This window comes from Ranitomeya variabilis, chromosome 2 (assembly GCF_051348905.1).
Source record: "Ranitomeya variabilis isolate aRanVar5 chromosome 2, aRanVar5.hap1, whole genome shotgun sequence".
In the NCBI taxonomy this organism is placed as follows: Eukaryota; Metazoa; Chordata; class Amphibia; order Anura; family Dendrobatidae; genus Ranitomeya; species Ranitomeya variabilis.
Window position 1 is genome coordinate 239,803,461 of NC_135233.1, and position 17,887 is coordinate 239,821,347.

Sequence of the window (17,887 nt, forward strand, 5' to 3'; positions counted from 1 at the left end):
AGCGGGCGAAAACTTTCGGGAGAAAAACGCACATGGTCTCATTACTGAGCAGTCAGGATCTTTCTGCGACAAAACTGCACCTGCTCCGATCTCCGAAGCATCCACCTCAACCTGGAACGGAAGTAACACATCAGGTTGGCGCAACACAGGAGCGGAAGAAAAGCGGCGCTTAAGCTCTTGAAAGGCCTCCACAGCCGCAGAGGACCAATTAGCAACATCAGCACCCTTTTTGGTCAAATCAGTCAAAGGTTTAGCAATGGCAGAAAAACCCGCTATAAATCGGCGATAGAAATTAGCAAAACCCAAGAACTTTTGCAGACTCTTCAAAGAAGTAGGTTGCATCCAATCACAAATGGCCTGGACCTTGACAGGGTCCATCTCCATAGATGAAGGGGAAAAAATATATCCCAAAAAGGAAATTCTCTGAACTCCAAAACTACACTTTGAGCCCTTTACAAAAAGAGAATTAGCTCGCAAAACCTGAAAAACTCTCCTGACCTGTTGAACGTGAGATTCCCAGTCCTCCGAAAAAACAAGAATATCATCCAAATACACAATCATAAACTTATCCAGATATTCACGGAAAATATCGTGCATAAAGGACTGAAAAACGGAAGGGGCATTTGCGAGACCGAAAGGCATTACCAAATACTCAAAATGGCCTTCAGGCGTATTAAATGCGGTCTTCCACTCATCCCCCTGCTTAATCCGCACCAAATTATACGCACCACGTAGATCGATCTTAGTGAACCACTTAGCCCCCTTTATACGAGCAAACAGATCAGTCAGTAAAGGTAACGGGTACTGGTATTTAACTGTAATCTTATTCAAAAGTCGATAGTCGATACAAGGTCTCAATGAACCATCCTTTTTACCTACAAAGAAAAATCCTGCCCCTAGTGGAGACAACGAGGGGCGAATATGACCCTTTTCCAAGGATTCTCTGATATACTCCCGCATAGCAGTATGTTCGGGCACAGACAAATTAAACAAGCGACCCTTAGGAAACTTACTACCGGGGATCAATTCAATAGCGCAGTCACACTCTCTGTGGGGAGGGAGAGAATCAACTTTAGGCTCTTGAAAAACATCATAAAAATCTGACAGAAATGCTGGGATCTCAGAGGGAGTAGATGAAGAAATAGGAACCAAAGGTGCATCCCCATGAATACCCCGACATCCCCAGCTCAACACAGACATAGATTTCCAGTCCAAGACGGGATTATGAATCTGTAACCATGGTAATCCAAGCACTAAGACATCATGTAGGTTATATAATACAAGGAAACGAATAATCTCCTGATGGTCTGGGGTAAGACGCATAGTCACTTGTGTCCAATATTGTGGTTTATTGCTAGCCAAAGGTGTAGAATCAATACCCTTCAGGGGAATAGAAACTTCCAATGGCTCCAAATCAAACCCACAACGCTTGGCAAAGGACCAATCCATGAGACTCAGAGCGGCGCCAGAATCCACATAAGCATTCACAGTAACAGATGATAAGGTACAAATCAATGTCACGGACAAAAGAAATTTTGACTGCAAGGTACCTGTAGAAAAAGATTTATCAACCTTTTTATCAACCTTATTTATACGTTTAGAGCATGCTGATATAACATGAGCTGGATCTCCACAGTAGAAGCACAATCCATTTCTGCGCCTGTAATTTTGACGTTCGCCTCTAGACAAAACACGATCGCATTGCATATGCTCTAATGCCTTTTCAGAGGTCACCGCCAAATGGTGCACAGGTCTTTGCTCAGAAGACACCGCCATATGGTGCACAGGTTTTTGCTCAGAAGATACCGCCATATGGTGCACAGATTTGCGCTCCCGCAAACGCCGATCAATCTGGATAGCCAATTTCATGGCATCATTCAGACCTGCAGGCACAGGGAACCCCACCATGACATCCTTCACGGCATCAGAGAGACCTTCTCTGAAATTAGCTGCTAAAGCGCACTCATTCCATCCAGTAAGCACCGACCATTTACGGAATTTCTGGCAGTATATCTCAGCTTCATCTTGCCCTTGGGAAAGAGCTATCAAGGCTTTCTCAGCCAAAATCTCCAAATTAGGCTCTTCATAAAGCAACCCCAAAGCCTGAAAAAACGCATCTACATTTAACAACGCAGGATCCCCTGGCGATAATGCAAATGCCCAACTTTGTGGGTCGCCGCGCAATAGAGAGATAACAATTTTAACTTGTTGAGTATGATCACCAGCAGAGTGAGATCTCAGAGACAAAAACAATTTGCAATTTTCTCTGAAACTCAAAAACCGGGATCTGTCTCCGGTAAAGTATTCAGGCAGAGGAATCTTAGGTTCAGACATTGGAGCACGTATAACAAAATCTTGTAGGTTCTGTACTTTTGTCGCAAGGTTATTCAAACCTGCAACTAAACTCTGTGGATCCATATTCAAATGGGTGTAACCCAAGCATTCAGAGGTTAAGAGGAGAGGAGAAAAAAAAAAAGGCTGAAGACTGCAGTTTAAGCAAGGAATACAAATGATCAAACTAAGGTGCACTTTCAAACACAAAAAAAAAAAAAAAAAAACCTTTTCTCCTCCTTCCTACTTTAGTGCATATTTTAACACATAGATTTTTTACAGGCCGGCCAAACTGTTATGGTTACCCCAATGACCAGGGGAATAAAAATACAAAACGGACTAGCTCTCGGGTGATGGAAACTAAGGTCGACCGTGACCTGAACCTGACCCAACACTTACAGTAGCCGGGGGATGTACCTACGATGCCCTAGACACCACGCGCCAGCCGGAGATCTAACTACCCCTATAAGAGGAATATACAGGCCTGCCTTACCTCCAGTGAGGAACCCCAAAAGATGATAGTAGGCCCCCACAGATATTGACGGTGAGTTCAGAGGAAATGACATACGTAGGATGAACAGCAGATTTAGCACAGTGAGGTCCGCTTACTAGATAGCAGAAGGACAGGAAAGTGTTACTTCACGGTCGACCTAAAAATCACTATTCAAAAACACCATCCAGAAATTACTTTAAACTCCAGTGACAACTCATGCCACTGGAGTAGTAATTTTCTGTCCACAAGAGCTTCCAGCACTGAAGAGTCACATTGCAGATAGCTGGACAAAAATAGCAAAAACAAGAAACAAAATTCAACTTAGCTGAACTGGAACTTGAGGCAGGTGAATGCAACAGAATGCTACTAGCACATTGTTGGCCGGCATATGACTAACAGCCAAGCAGCCTTAAATAGGAAACTCCCCTAGAGGGTGGCGACAGGTAATCAGAGATGGAGGAAGGCACATAAGAGGCACTACCATAACAGACCACCGGGGGAGCCCACAAACCGAATTCACAACAGTTGTCACTCAGGATTTTACAGTACATGGCTCCATCTATTCTTCCATTGATGTGGTGAAGTAGTCCTGTGCCCTTAGCAGAGAAACACCCCCAAAACATAATGTTTCCACCTCTATGCTTGACTGTGGGGACGGTGTTCTTTGGGTCATAGGGAGCATTTCTCTTCCTCCAAACACGGCGAGATAATGCCAAATACCTCAATTTTTGTCTCATCTGACCACAGCACCTTCTCCCAATCACTCACAGAATCATCCAGGTGTTCATTGGTAATCTACAGACAGGCCTGCACATGTGCCTTCTTGAGCAGGGGGACCTTGCGGGCACTGCATGATTTTAAACCTTTATGGCGTAATGTGTTACCAATGATTTTCTTGGTGACTGTGGTCCCAGCTGCCTTGAGATCATTAACAAGTTCCCCCTGTATAGTTTTAGGCTGATCTCTCACCTTCCTCATGATCAAGGATACCCCACGAGGTGAGAATTTGCATGGTGCCCCAGATAGATGTTGATTGACAGTCATTTTGTCTTCAATTTTCTTACTATTGCACCAACAGTTGTCTCCTTCTCACCCAGCGTCTTACTTATGGTTTTGTAGCCCATTCTAGCTTTGTGCAGGTCTATGATCTCATTCCTGACATCCTTAGAAAGCTCTTTGGTCTTGCCCATGTTGTGGAGGTTAGAGTCTGACTGATTAATTGAGTCTGTGGACAGGAGTCTTTTATGAAGGTGACTATGTAAGACAGCTGTCTTTAATGCAGGTAACGAGTTGATTAGGAGTGTCTAACTGGTCTGTAGGAGCCAGAACTCGTAATGGTTGGTAGGGGATCAAATACTTATTTCTCGATGCAAAATGCAAATAAATTTATATAATTTATACAATGTGATTTTCGGTATTTTACTTTTGATATTCTATCTCTCAATGTTAAAATGAACCTACCCTAAAAATTATAGACTGTTTCTGTCTTTGTCAGTGGGCAAACTTACAAAATCAGCAAGGGATCAAATACTTATTTCCCCCACTGTACATTCACCACACATACTTACACTATATGGTGTTAAGTTTGAGAACACACATCTTAACTATTGAATTCAGGTCTCTCATTCAGTCCCATTGCCCTCAGTGTATAACATCTGGCCTTTTCACCACCACAACTCTGATGTATAACTTCCTTCCCCCTAGTGTATAACATCCAGCCCCCTACCCCTGCTGTATAACATCCAGCCCCTCACCCCTGGTGTATAACATATGACACCACGACCCCAGTGTATAACATTTGCCCCCCTCATCCCCAGTGTATAATATCTAGACCCTCACCCTTGGTGTATAATATCATGGGGTTACCGTGACTGTGTGGAGCCAGAAGACTGCAGCGTCTGATTGCTCCTACTCCGGCGCTGAGATGAAGCACTTCTTCATTTTAATGGTGTTTATTCCTACTGGCAGAACAGGGGTTAATCGGCCATGTTTGAAATCTCTGTGCTGGCAGCTTAGCTCAGTTAGCCACTCCTTTTCCCTTTATAATCAGGGCTCTGTTGCAAATCCTTGTCAGAGCTAGCATTTGCTGCATCGCTGATGGAGGGAAAGGAGTTCATATGAGGAGAGTTGGAGAAGTTATCTGTGACAGTTGCTTGGTTTGTATGTGTGGTAATTCCCTATCCTTCTCTATTTTGGTTTATTCCCCTACTTCCACGCCCCAATGCATTCCTCTGTTATATGTGAGTGAATATTTTGTATACCTGGAGTTTTCTGTGAACCCTTGTTTGTGTTGCCTTGTTTGTTGGTTTGGCGTACTGCGGTGCACAGTAGCGCCCCTCTTCCCTGGGTGGGGGAAGAGAACGGAGGGCTGACTCGAGATAAGGCAAGGGTGGCGGCCCCGGCATCTTCACCTTGAGAAGTATCTCGGGGAATAGGTGTCTAATATCCAGCCCCTCTCCCCTGGTGTATGACACCTGGACCCCTCGCCGTTGGTGTTTTACTTAAAGCCACTCACCCTTGGTGTATGACATCTGGCCCCCTTGCTCCTGGTATATAACATTCAGCCCCTCACCCCTGGTGTATGACATCTGGTTCCACGACCCTGGTGTATAACATCCAGCCCCTCATCCCTAATGTATAACATTTGGCCCCACCCCTCCAGTGTAGAAAATCCAGCCCCTCGCCACCAGTGCATAACATCTGGCTTCCTTGCCCCCCCAGTGTATAACATCCGTTCCCCTCACCCCTAGTGTATAAAATTAGTCCCCCTCGCCCCCTGTTTAGAACATTCGTCCCCTCGCCATGCCATCTACTTTTACTAACATGTGACATAACAGCTGGTGGTACAGAGCTCACTGATGCCAGAGTGGTCCTGTCATAGGTGGCACTTGTATAACAAATCCGTTCATGACATTCCTTCCCTCTTGAATCTTCCCTCATCACCTGTAAGTAATACTATTGAGGAGTGGAAGGAATCGCAGCTACTCAACCACGAAGTGGAGACCCGGTAACATTACAGTGTGGGGTCACCAAGTGCTGAGGAGCAGAGGGCAGAAAAAGGCACGAACGCTCTGCTGCTCCCATAACTGCAGAGTCCAGACCTCCTCTGGTATTAACATAAGCAGAATCATTGTGTCCCCTCCGGGAGCTTAATGGCCGAGGAGGTACATGCAGCCTTGGCCCAATAATTTTGTCCATATACAGTTGTGCTCAAAAGTTTACATACCCCTGCAGAACTTTTGCTTTCTTGGCCTTTTTTCAGAGAATATGAATGATAACACCAAAACTTTTTTTCCACTCGTGGTTAGTGGTTGGGTGAAGCCATTTATTGTCAAACTACTGTGTTTTCTCTTTTGAAATCATAATGACAACTCAAAACAACCAAATGACCCTGATCAACAGTTCACATACCGCATTTCTTAATACCGTGTATTGCCCCCTCTGACATCAATGACAGCTTTCTTTTGTGGTAGTTGTGGATGAAGTTCTTTATTTTCTCGCATGCTACCCACCCTTCTTGGCAAAAAGACTCCAGTTCCTGTAAATTCCTGGGCTGTCTAGCATGAGCTGCGAGCTTGAGATCTCCCCAGAGTGGCTCAATGATATTGAGGTCAGGAGAATGAGATGGAAGCTCCAGAACCTTCACTTTGTTCTGCTGTAGCCAATGACATTTCAACTTGGCCTTGTGTTTTAGTTTGTTGTCATGTTGGAACGTCCAAGTACGTCCCATGGGCAGCTTCTGGGCTGATGACTGAAAATTTGCCTCCAGTATTTGCTGATAGAATGCTGCATTTATCTTCCCTCCAACTTTGACCAAGTTTCCTGTGCCTTTGTAGCTCACACATCCCCAAAACATCAGCGATCCACTTCCGTGCTTTACAGTAGGAATGGTGTTCCTTTTATCATAGGCCTTGTTGACCCCTCTCGAAATGTAACGTTTATGGTTGTGGTCCAAAAGTTAAATTTTGGTTTCATCACTCCAAATTTCCTTATTCCAGAAGTTTTGAGGCTTGTCTCTGTGCTGTTTTGCGTATTGTAGGCGAGATATTTTGTGGCATTTGCGCAGTAATGGCTTTCTTCTGGCGACTTAACCATGCAGCCAATTTTTCTTCAAGTGCCTCCTTATTGTGTATCTTGAAACAGCCACACTGCTAGTTTTCAGAGAGTCCTGTATTTCAGCTGATGTTATTTGTGGGTTTTTCTTTGCATCCCAAACAACTTTCCTGGCAGCTGTGGACGACATTTTTGTTGGTCTACTTGACCGTGGTTTTATTTTTACAGAGCCCCTGATTTTCCATTTGTTAATCACAGTTTGAACGCTGCAGACTGGCATTATCAATTCCTTGGATATCTTTTTGTATCCCTTCCCTGTTTTATACAGTTCAACTATCTTTTCCCGTAGATCCGTTGACAATTCTTTTGCTTTCCCCATGACTCACAATCCAGAAATGTCAGTGGCTGGATGAAAGATGTAAGGGTACCGTCTCACAGTGGCACTTTGGTCGCTACGACGGCACGATCCGTGACATTCCAGCGATATACATACGATCTCGCTGTGTCTGACACGCTACTGCGATCAGGGACCCCGCTGAGAATCGTACGTCGTAGCAGATCGTTTGAAAATTTATTTCGTCGCTGGAACACCCGCTGTCATCGCTGGATCGGTGTGTGTGACACCGATCCAGCGATGTGTTCGCTTGTAACCAGGGTAAACATCGGGTTACTAAGCGCAGGGCCGCACTTAGTCACCCGATGTTTACCCTGGTTACCATTGTAAATGTAAAAAAAACCCACTACATACTCACCTTCTGATGTATGTCACGTCCCTCGCCGTCAGCTTCCTGCACTGACTGTGACCGAGTCAGTGCGGGAAGCTGACGGCGAGGGACGTGACAGTCACCGGAATGTGAGTATGTACTGTTTTTTTTTTTTTTTACATTTACAATGGTAACCAGGGTAAACATCGGGTTACTAAGCGCGGCCCTGCGCTTAGTAACCCGATGTTTACCCTGGTTACCCGGGGACTTCGGCATCGTTGGTCGGTGGAGAGCTGTCTGTGTGACAGCTCTCCAGCGATCACACAACGACTTACCAACGATCACAGCCAGGTCGTATCGCTGGTCGTGATCGTTGGTAAATCGTTTAGTGTAACGGTACCCTTAGGGTATGTGTCCACGTTCAGGAAACGGTGCGTTTTTGACCCTGCGTTTTTCCGCAGCGTCAAAAACGCAGCGTTCAGATGTTACAGCATAGTGGAGGGGATTTCATGAAATCCCGACTCCACTATGCGTTAAAAAAACGCACATGCGGTGCGTTTGTTCAAAACGCAGCATGTTGCTACAATGAGCAAAACACGCAGGAACACCGCAGGTGACCTGCCAGTGACCTCAGGTGCAGTTTTGGTCAGGATTTTACTTGCATAAAATCCTGACCAAAGCCTGAAGTAAACCTGAACGTGGACACATACCCTTAGGGTATGTGTCCACGTTCAGGATTGCATCAGGATTTGGTCAGGATTTTCCATCAGTATTTGTAAGCCAAAACCAGGAGTGGGTGATAAATGCAAAAGTGGAGCATATGTTTCTATTATACTTTTCCTCTAATTGTTCCAGTCCTGGTTTTGGCTTACAAATACTGATGGAAAATCCTGACCAAATCCTGATGCAATCCTGAACGTGGACACATACCCTTAGAGTCTGTCTGGATCCCAGAAACTCACTCAGCATTTATGCACACACACTGATTACAAGCAAACAGGTCACAGGTGAGGATGTTACCTTTAGTAGCCATTCAAACCCAACTTGTGTCAACTTCTGTGCATGTTATTAGGCCAAAATCACCAGGGTATGTAAACTTTTGATCAGGGACATTTGGATGTTTTGGGTTGTCAATATGATTTAAAAAGAGAAAACACAGTAGTTTTACAATAAATGCTCAACCACTAACCATGAGTGGAGAAAAAGTTTTGGTGTTATCATACATATTCTCTGAAAAAAAAGGCCAAGAAAGCAAAAATGGTGTTGGGGTATGTAAACTTTTGAGCACAACTGTAGTGTACTTCTCCTGTAGAGCTATTACATTACAGCTGTGAGGAGCCTGAAAGTTTTTGAGCTGTTCTCAGCATTTCCTTCCCATTTCCTGCTTTATTGATTAAATTACAACAGCTGATATGAAACTCTGGCTGTTGTAACTTTTTTGTTGTACAGATGGGAGGGAAAATACGGGCATTCCTGAAACCAACATTCTGCATCTCCAACTGACGGGGAAAATGCCCCAGTTGCTACCACCACTACAGTGCTTTTGGTAGGATCTCCTTTTGGTTCTCTTAAAGGGGCTATCCTCAATGTATCCTTCATATAGCATAACCTGCCAATTATATAAAATGTCTGAGACCAAGTTACAGTGGAGTAGGAATTGCTGCGAGCAATCCATGCCTTTTGCATTTCACACAAGCTCCCAGCTGAAGCTTTGAGTGAAACTTTGAGATTCATTTAGTCTCTGAATATTTATGTTCAAACACAACATAACTATTGCGAGTCTCAAGGTAGGGACTGTAATAGCACGGACAATGCAGCTTTGTGGAATGAGCACTCTCCATTCAGATGCAGATAGCACAAGTAAGAAAAAAACCCTGCATCTTAAAGGAAGGTTCAATATTTACTCTACACCACTGGATCCTCAAAAAAATGACTAGCTGACAAACTATCTGCTATGAGCCACATATTAGCCCTGGGCTGGCACAGGGAACCATGTTTAATTAAGACACTGCCACCTGCTGCCCACAGCGGGAAAAACATTATAACAATAATTCAGAAACAATTCTGCAAGTAAATGATCATCTATGTGAGCTTATACAGATAATGCTGGCTTAATTACAGCAGATTGAAAGATACAGTGTAAGTGGCCATACACACAAGATAACTTTGTCCACCAGCTGTCAAATGATGATCGTAAGACATTCAGATGTATTCCCAAAAAGCTATGTGTGAACAGTGTTCAAGCGTGTGCAGTATAATAATGAGGGTAACTCAGGATCAGTACAGGATCAGTAATGTAATGCATGTAAACAGTGACTGCACCAGCAGAATAGTGAGTGCAGCTCTGGGGTATAATACAGGATGCAACTCAGGACCAGTACAGGATCAGTAATGTATGTACACAGTGACTGCACCAGCAGAATAGTGAGTGAAGCTCTAGAGTATAATACAGGATGTAACTCAGGATCAGTAATGTAATGTATGTACACAGTGACTGCACCAAACGAATAGTGAGTGCAGCTCTGGAGTATAATACAGGATGTAACTCAGGATCAGTACAGGATCAGTAATGTAATGTATGTACACAGTGACTGCACCAGCAGAATAGTGAGTGCAGCTCTGGAGTATAATACAGGATGTAATTCAGGATCAGCACTGGATAAGTAATGTAATGCATGTACGCAGTGACTGCACCAGTAGAATAGTGAGTGCAGCTCTGGGGTATAAAACAGGATGTAACACAGGATCAGTATAAGATAAGTAATGTAATGTATATACGCAATCACTGCACCAGCAGAATAGTGAGCGCAGCTCTGGAGTGTAATACAGGATGTAACTCGGGATCAGTACAAGATTAGTAATGTAATGTATGTACACAGTGACTGCACCAGCAGACTAGTGAGTGCAGCTCTGGAGTATAATATACAGGATGTAACTCAGAATCAGTATAGGATAAGAAATGTAATGTATATACACAGTGACTACACCAGCAGAATAATGAGTGAAGCTCTGGGGTATAATACAGGATGTAACTCAGGATCAGTACAAGATCAGTAATGTAATGTATGTACACAGTGACTGCACCAGCAGAATAGTGAGTGCTGCTATGGAGTATAATACAGGATGTAACTCAGGATCAGTATAGGATAAGAAATGTAATGCATGTAAACAGTGACTACACCAGCAGAATAGTGAGTGCAGCTCTGGGGTATAATACAGGATGTAACACAGTATAAGTAATGTAATGTCTGTACATAGTGATTGCACTAGCAGAATAGTGACTGCAGCTCTGGGGTATAATACAGGATGTAACTCAGGATCAATATGGAGCGCCCCCATGTGGCCGTGGGGTACTCGGTACCGGGTCCTGCGGTTCACAGGGGGATGTCACGGTGGCTGACCCGGTCCGTGGCCCTGGGACGTCCGTGTAAAAAGGGAAAGGTCTTTAAAGGGATAAAGTTTGTGTTCGTGACGCCACCTGTGGTATTCGGTCAGGGTGACCGACGCTGCTTCCGGGTCCGCTGGGGTGATGTTATGGCAGATAGATGGTATACCTTCCCACAGGTGAAGTATGTCCCCATGGCTTCCCGGTGTGTAGATGGTGGTATGGTAAGATGCGTAGAGAAGAACGAGGACACAAGGTTGCAGTCTCTTTACCTTTACTGAAGACTTCAGCATCCACAGTCCAGGGCACCACATCACAGGGCAGGCAGAGTCCGGCCAGTTTGGAGGCAAGTCCAGAGTCCCCTTTGTCCAGGTGGAAATCAGTAGCCTTCCCTTGCGCTCCAGTGTTGTAGTTCCTTACTGCCTAAGGCTTCACATAAGGTCCTCACAGATGTAATGTCTCTCTCTGTCCCCCATATAGGATAGGACAAACCCGTATGACTGGTGGCTTGAGGCGGTTTATAGGGACTGTATGATGCCCCAGCCTCTAAGGGGTGCCACCGTGCCTCCTGGGTGTAGGGCGGACAGGTAACGTGAAATTAGCTGTCCTGCCGGTCTCTGGAGCAAGGCATAAAGGTCGTTACTCCCTCGGTGTTCCGGCTACCGGGCTTCTGCGCCTCAGAAGGAGGCAGCCTGTGTAGGGCTGGTCCCCTTCTGGTATCCTCTCCTTTGCTACGACTTCCTTCACGCTCGCTGCAATACAGTTCTGCCTTTGATGTCTCTTCCTAGGAGCTGCAGCTCTGAGGGCATGCACAGCTCCGTGTCCTTCTTTGACAGGATCCCACCCTTGCCAGGGACCAACTAACTGAGCGGAGCTCAGCCAGAAACTGACTAACTTTCCCTACAGGCGACCAGTTTTACCTATGTGGGGAGTGACCTAATAAATAGGAGCAAGAGCTCCCCCTGGTGGCCTGGAGTGTGAAATGCGTTGCATGTTTGTGATATCTGGATGAAGTTATCCTTCTTTGCCTCCAAACGTAGCATCACTCTTCCCAAGAGAAAAGCAATACCACTGCGACGACCAGGACCCTGGGGTGCCGCAAATACATTATCGAAACTGTTACAAAAAAGTTGCTTACCCTATAACCGTGCTTTACTACATCTATTACTGTGTATAGAAAATGTTCACTGCACAAAGAATAATTGCTCCTTGACAATATTGAATTTATTGCACCTTGATGTCTTGCAAAAAAAAAAAAAGAACTTGCCATCTGGAATCAAAGATGAATTGTTTTCTTTTTAAGTGTTTCTGACCCTTGCTGGATTGTTCAGAGCTTTTTTTAAAAAAAAAAAAAAAAAACGTCTAGAAATAGAGTTCTCTGTACAGAGCAGTATTGTCCAGGGTTGACGCTTCACAGGCTACGCTAGATGAGTCATATCTAAAATTTGAGCAAGGCTACGTTCCCGTCCTGTTTTGCTGTAACCTCAATGTGTACGTGAGTTTCTGCTTCAGTGGCCAATCTTATAAATAATAAATTCTGGACAAGCAATGTATAATTAAGGTTGGAAACGTCTCCCTGGATTTAAGGACATCTCTGAACACCTTCGATTGGGTCTGTGGTTAACATCATTACCAAAAATCCTTCAAGCCAATTACTGACTGATTGTGGATTATGTAGCCAGTGCTAATGTGATAAGAGGAGGCATTTCCATTAAAAGTCTTTCTAGATGTAACCGATCCGTTCACACTATGAGACACATAACTTCCTACCGAGACATCTGGGCTTTGCACCAGTGGTTTTATAATGTATTTAAAGCCTTATTATGATCATTGCTTTAGCTATCCTATAGCAAAATGAGCACAAGCCTGAGAGCATGCAGCTTAAAGGGGTTGTCCAGAATTAGAAAAACATTGTGGCATGCTGCTCTGTATTGCAGCATTAGTTCATTGAAATGAATGTATCTAAACTGCAATACCATACACAACCTGTAGACAGGAGTGGCAGTGTTTATGGAAGAAAGCAGTCATAGCTTCCTAGTTGCGAACAACCCCTTTAAGCCCGGATTAACACTACCGTATAACACAGCCGAGTGCTATCCGATAAAACATCACATAGCACTCAGCCTGGTGTTATACTATGGGGCAGCTCAGATCTGCGATTATTTTCTCATGCTGATCCGGGATGAGAGAACAATGGCAGCATGCTGCGGGTGCATCAGATGATTGGATAATGTGCACCCATACAAGTCTATGGGTGCGAGTGAAACATCAGACTGCACTCTGATGTCATCCCAGTGCAGTCCGATTTGCGCCAACACAGGTCATGGAGGAGATGGAGAAATTACTTTCTCTGTCTCCTCCACACCTGTGCTGCAATGCTCTCATGAGATAGGATTGGAGCAAAGAGTGCTGACACTCGAGGAGGCGAGGGTCATGTTATTCGCTAGTGTGACCCCGGTCTTACACTGATGGCAGCCCGGAGTGGACACAATCTGATGTTTGCTAAACACATTGCTTTCAGGTCCAGATAATTTTGCAACAATGTATCAGTCCAAGAAAAAATATTTTAGTCTGGTTATTTAGCAAGAATACAACTGTAACAAATAATCGCCTGTGAAAAGTATTAGATATAAATTCATTTTCTGCCACAAGAATCTTTCCATTCATTCATAGGTAGCAAAAATCTTGAAAATGAGGAGTACCTGAGAAAAGGAAAAAGCCATATAAAGGAATCCTCGGCGTGATGCCGATACACAGGGCTGTGACCAGGGAAGGGTCTGGGGCGTCTAATCCTAATGATGTTTTTAATTTGCCTTTCTACAGGTTCTCCCTTTGCCCGTTCCAGCTTGAAAAGTGGAAAAAACGAGAGCTCATCTTACCTGCGACGCAAGGAGAAGATGTTCCGTTTCTTTATCCGCCGCATGGTGAAAGCGCAGAGCTTCTATTGGTTTGTTCTGTGCGTGGTGGCATTGAACACCCTTTGCGTTGCCATCGTACACTACAACCAGCCTGCCTGGCTCACCAAAGCCCTATGTAAGTATCCAACCTGTGTCCTACAATGCTTTTGGATCTGTTTTGGAAAATGCAGTGAAGCAGAATGAAATGATTTCAAAGTGCTCGGGCACTTTGCAGAGATCCTATAACATGCATAAAAATTAAATTAAATACATTGTAAAAATTCCTGAGCTGTCCTGATTCTGCCACTTATTTCTGTTTTGGGCTGTGTCGCTCCATTGCAGAGATATTCATATTTGCTTTTTCTGGAGCACGGTATGTGAAATCTCTGCTTGAAGTCCAACTAGATGATTTTTTACCGTCTTCTCTGCGGGAGTCGGCTTTCACCCATCCCTCCTCAGATGTTGACAGTGTGATTGGCAGCTTCTAGGAGGGAGGGCTGAAAGCACACACCCCAGAGAAGGCGCTGCGGAAATGCCCAGTGGAACTGCAAAGCAGAGATTTCACATACTGTGCTCGAGTAAAAAAAAAATAAAAAATATGTGAATATCTCTGCAATTAAATGACTTTGCTCAAAAACGAAAAAAATTCACAGAATCAAAGGAGCACAGGGAGTATTGCCAGGTAATTAACTAAATTTTTTTTGAACAAGTGACAAGTCCCTTTTAAAAACTGATAACCTAATACAGACATAATCAGGGATGTCTAGGCTTTGAAAATCATGACTACCTTCTCTTCAAAACAGCACCACATCTGCACATAGATCTTGTATGGTAATGCAGCTCAAGCCTAGTAAAGTGAATAGGGAAAAGCAGCAAAGCCTCACACAACATGAGAACAGGTGTAGTGCTGTTTTGAGCAGGAAAAAAAAGTTTTTCTAGTTAACAATATATAAGAATATACTGTTTTATGTATATATATCTATATTAAACAATCATGCAGACCCTTCGTCTGTCGTTGAGCAGGTGCTATGCAGTGTAATCACATAACATTTCTTAAGACTCCTTATCACAGACCCCATCCGAACACAAGGTTGCTATTTATATCACCAATGACGTGTAACCTACTTTTGTTGGTATATTTAAAAGTATTGTTTGTATCAGGAAAGACGTAACAGGTCATATGCTCAATGCAGCGACAGGACTGAGCAGATGTGGAAATGGTGCACCTGTAAATTATGAATATGACGGCTGCTGAGAGTGTCGGCCACTGACTGGAGCAATATGTGCAGACTGGAGGAGGCTCTAAGCCCTTCGTCTGCATTCTCAAATAATGTAATAGGTAGATGCCATCAACAATTCTTATATAAAGTGTAACTAGGAGATGTAGAGCTGAGCAAATCCATTCTCGGGACCCTGGGTCAGCGGCAAATGTCCTCCCACCTGATGGCACCCATGGCTCCTCTTGATTATCCAACCTGGTGCAATGTTATTGTGGCAGTTTGACGCACAACATCACACCAAACGTTTTATCAAAACTGAAGGTGAGAATGCCAAGATAGGTAGGAGGAGGTCTGCAGGGTTACCATGCTGTGGCCACAGCAGACTGATGTGGCTGCCAGACCAGGATAATGTGAATTTATTTGTTCATCTCTGAGAGATGACGTCATGGATTCTCAGATAGAGTGTAATGTGTAGATGACATCACGGATTCTCAGATGGAGTGTAATGTGTAGATGACATCACGGTCTCAGATAGAGTGTAATGTGTAGATGACATCACAGATTCTCAGATAGAGTGTAATGTGTAGATGACATCACGGATTCTCAGATGGAGAGTAATGTGTAGATGACATCACGGATTCTCAGATAGAGTGTAATGTGTAGATGACATCACGGATTCTCAGATGGAGTGTAATGTGTAGATGACATCACAGATTCTCAGATGGAGTGTAATTTGTAGATCACATCACGGATTCTCAGATAGAGTGTAATGTGTAGATGACATCACGGATTCTCAGATGGAGTGTAATGTGTAGATGACATCACGGATTCTCAGATGGAGTGTAATGTGTAGATGACATCATGGATTCTCAGATAGAGTGTAATGTGTAGATGACATCACGGATTCTCAGATGGAGTGTAATGTGTAGATGACATCACGGATTCTCAGATGGAGTGTAATGTGTAGATGACATCACAGATTCTCAGATGGAGTGTAATGTGTAGATGACATCACGGATTCTCAGATAGAGTGTAATGTGTAGATGACATCACGGATTCTCAGATGGAGTGTAATGTGTAGATGACATCACAGATTCTCAGATGGAGTGTAATTTGTAGATCACATCACGGATTCTCAGATAGAGTGTAATGTGTAGATGACATCACAGATTCTCAGATGGAGTGTAATGTGTAGATGACATCACGGATTCTCAGATGGAGTGTAATGTGTAGATGACATCACGGATTCTCAGATGGAGTGTAATGTGTAGATGACATCACGGATTCTCAGATGGAGTGTAATGTGTAGATGACATCACGGATTCTCAGATGGAGTGTAATGTGTAGATGACATCACGGATTCTCAGATAGAGTGTAATGTGTAGATGACATCACGGATTCTCAGATGGAGTGTAATGTGTAGATGACATCACGGATTCTCAGATGGAGTGTAATGTGTAGATGACATCACGGATTCTCAGATAGAGTGTAATGTGTAGATGACATCATGGATTCTCAGATAGAGTGTAATGTGTAGATGACATCACGGATTCTCAGATGGAGTGTAATGTGTAGATGACATCACGGATTCTCAGATGGAGTGTAATGTGTAGATGACATCACGGATTCTCAGATGGAGTGTAATGTGTAGATGACATCACGGATTCTCAGATGGAGTGTAATGTGTAGATGACATCACGGATTCTCAGATGGAGTGTAATGTGTAGATGACATCACGGATTCTCAGATGGAGTGTAATGTGTAGATGACATCACGGATTCTCAGATGGAGTGTAATGTGTAGATGACATCACGGATTCTCAGATGGAGTGTAATGTGTAGATGACATCACGGATTCTCAAATGGAGTGTAATGTGTAGATGACATCACGGATTCTCAGATAGAGTGTAATGTGTAGATGACATCATGGATTCTCAGATAGAGTGTAATGTGTAGATGACATCACGGATTCTCAGATGGAGTGTAATGTGTAGATGACATCACGGATTCTCAGATGGAGTGTAATGTGTAGATGACATCACAGATTCTCAAATGAAGTGTGATGTGATTGGTAGATGACATCACTAATTATCACATGGAGCATAGTTGGCAGATGTCTACACTGATTTTCATATGGAGTGTGATTGGTAGATGACATCACTGATTCTCAGTTCCCATTATGGTTGCCTCCTATAATTCCAATAAGATGCATATTTTGAGTAAAAAAAATGTACATGCTCCTTCAGATTTTGCAGAGTTTGTTTTCCTGGGCCTTTTTCTGACGGAAATGTCAATGAAGATGTATGGTCTGGGGCCTCGGAATTACTTCCACTCATCCTTCAACTGCTTTGATTTTGGGGTAGGTAATTCTGAATGTTTTGCACTATAATACATTGCTTCCACGTCTGGACATTCATCCACTTGTACAAAATAGATTGTTGCTTAGAAGTAGTAAACATAAAGGAGCAGATAGATCTGGGAGACGATAGATCGATTGTACCAATCCCCACATGCCCATTCTCGTTGTTGTTGTTTTGCAAAAGTTGAAGTTCCACAGGTTGGAGATTATTAGTAGAAAATAAAAACAGGTTGCAGTAGAGAATGGAGAGGATAGATCGGTCTCTGCTTACCTTACTTCCATCTAGTTTTGCCTGGGCAAAAAGTAGAAGAATAGTTTTTTCCCCGGCTAAGGCTAGGTTCTATTGTAGACGGGGTAAGCAGGCAGGCAACAGTGATGAGGACTGGTTGGAAATGAGCGGGTTAACATTGCAATGGGTTTTATGAATCCAGACAATAAGCACCTTA

General features: G+C 43.7%; 1 protein-coding gene across 1 annotated transcript in view; it reads left to right on the forward strand.

Annotated features, from left to right (window-relative positions):
- Window positions 1-17,887, forward strand: part of CACNA1B (calcium voltage-gated channel subunit alpha1 B) — a 386,102-nt gene that overhangs the window by 179,497 nt on the left and 188,718 nt on the right. Inside the window, exons 11-12 of the mRNA XM_077284262.1 lie at window positions 13,790-13,999; window positions 17,329-17,441. Of these exons, the coding sequence (XP_077140377.1) occupies window positions 13,790-13,999; window positions 17,329-17,441 (323 nt within the window). The remainder of the gene's footprint in view (window positions 1-13,789; window positions 14,000-17,328; window positions 17,442-17,887) is intronic.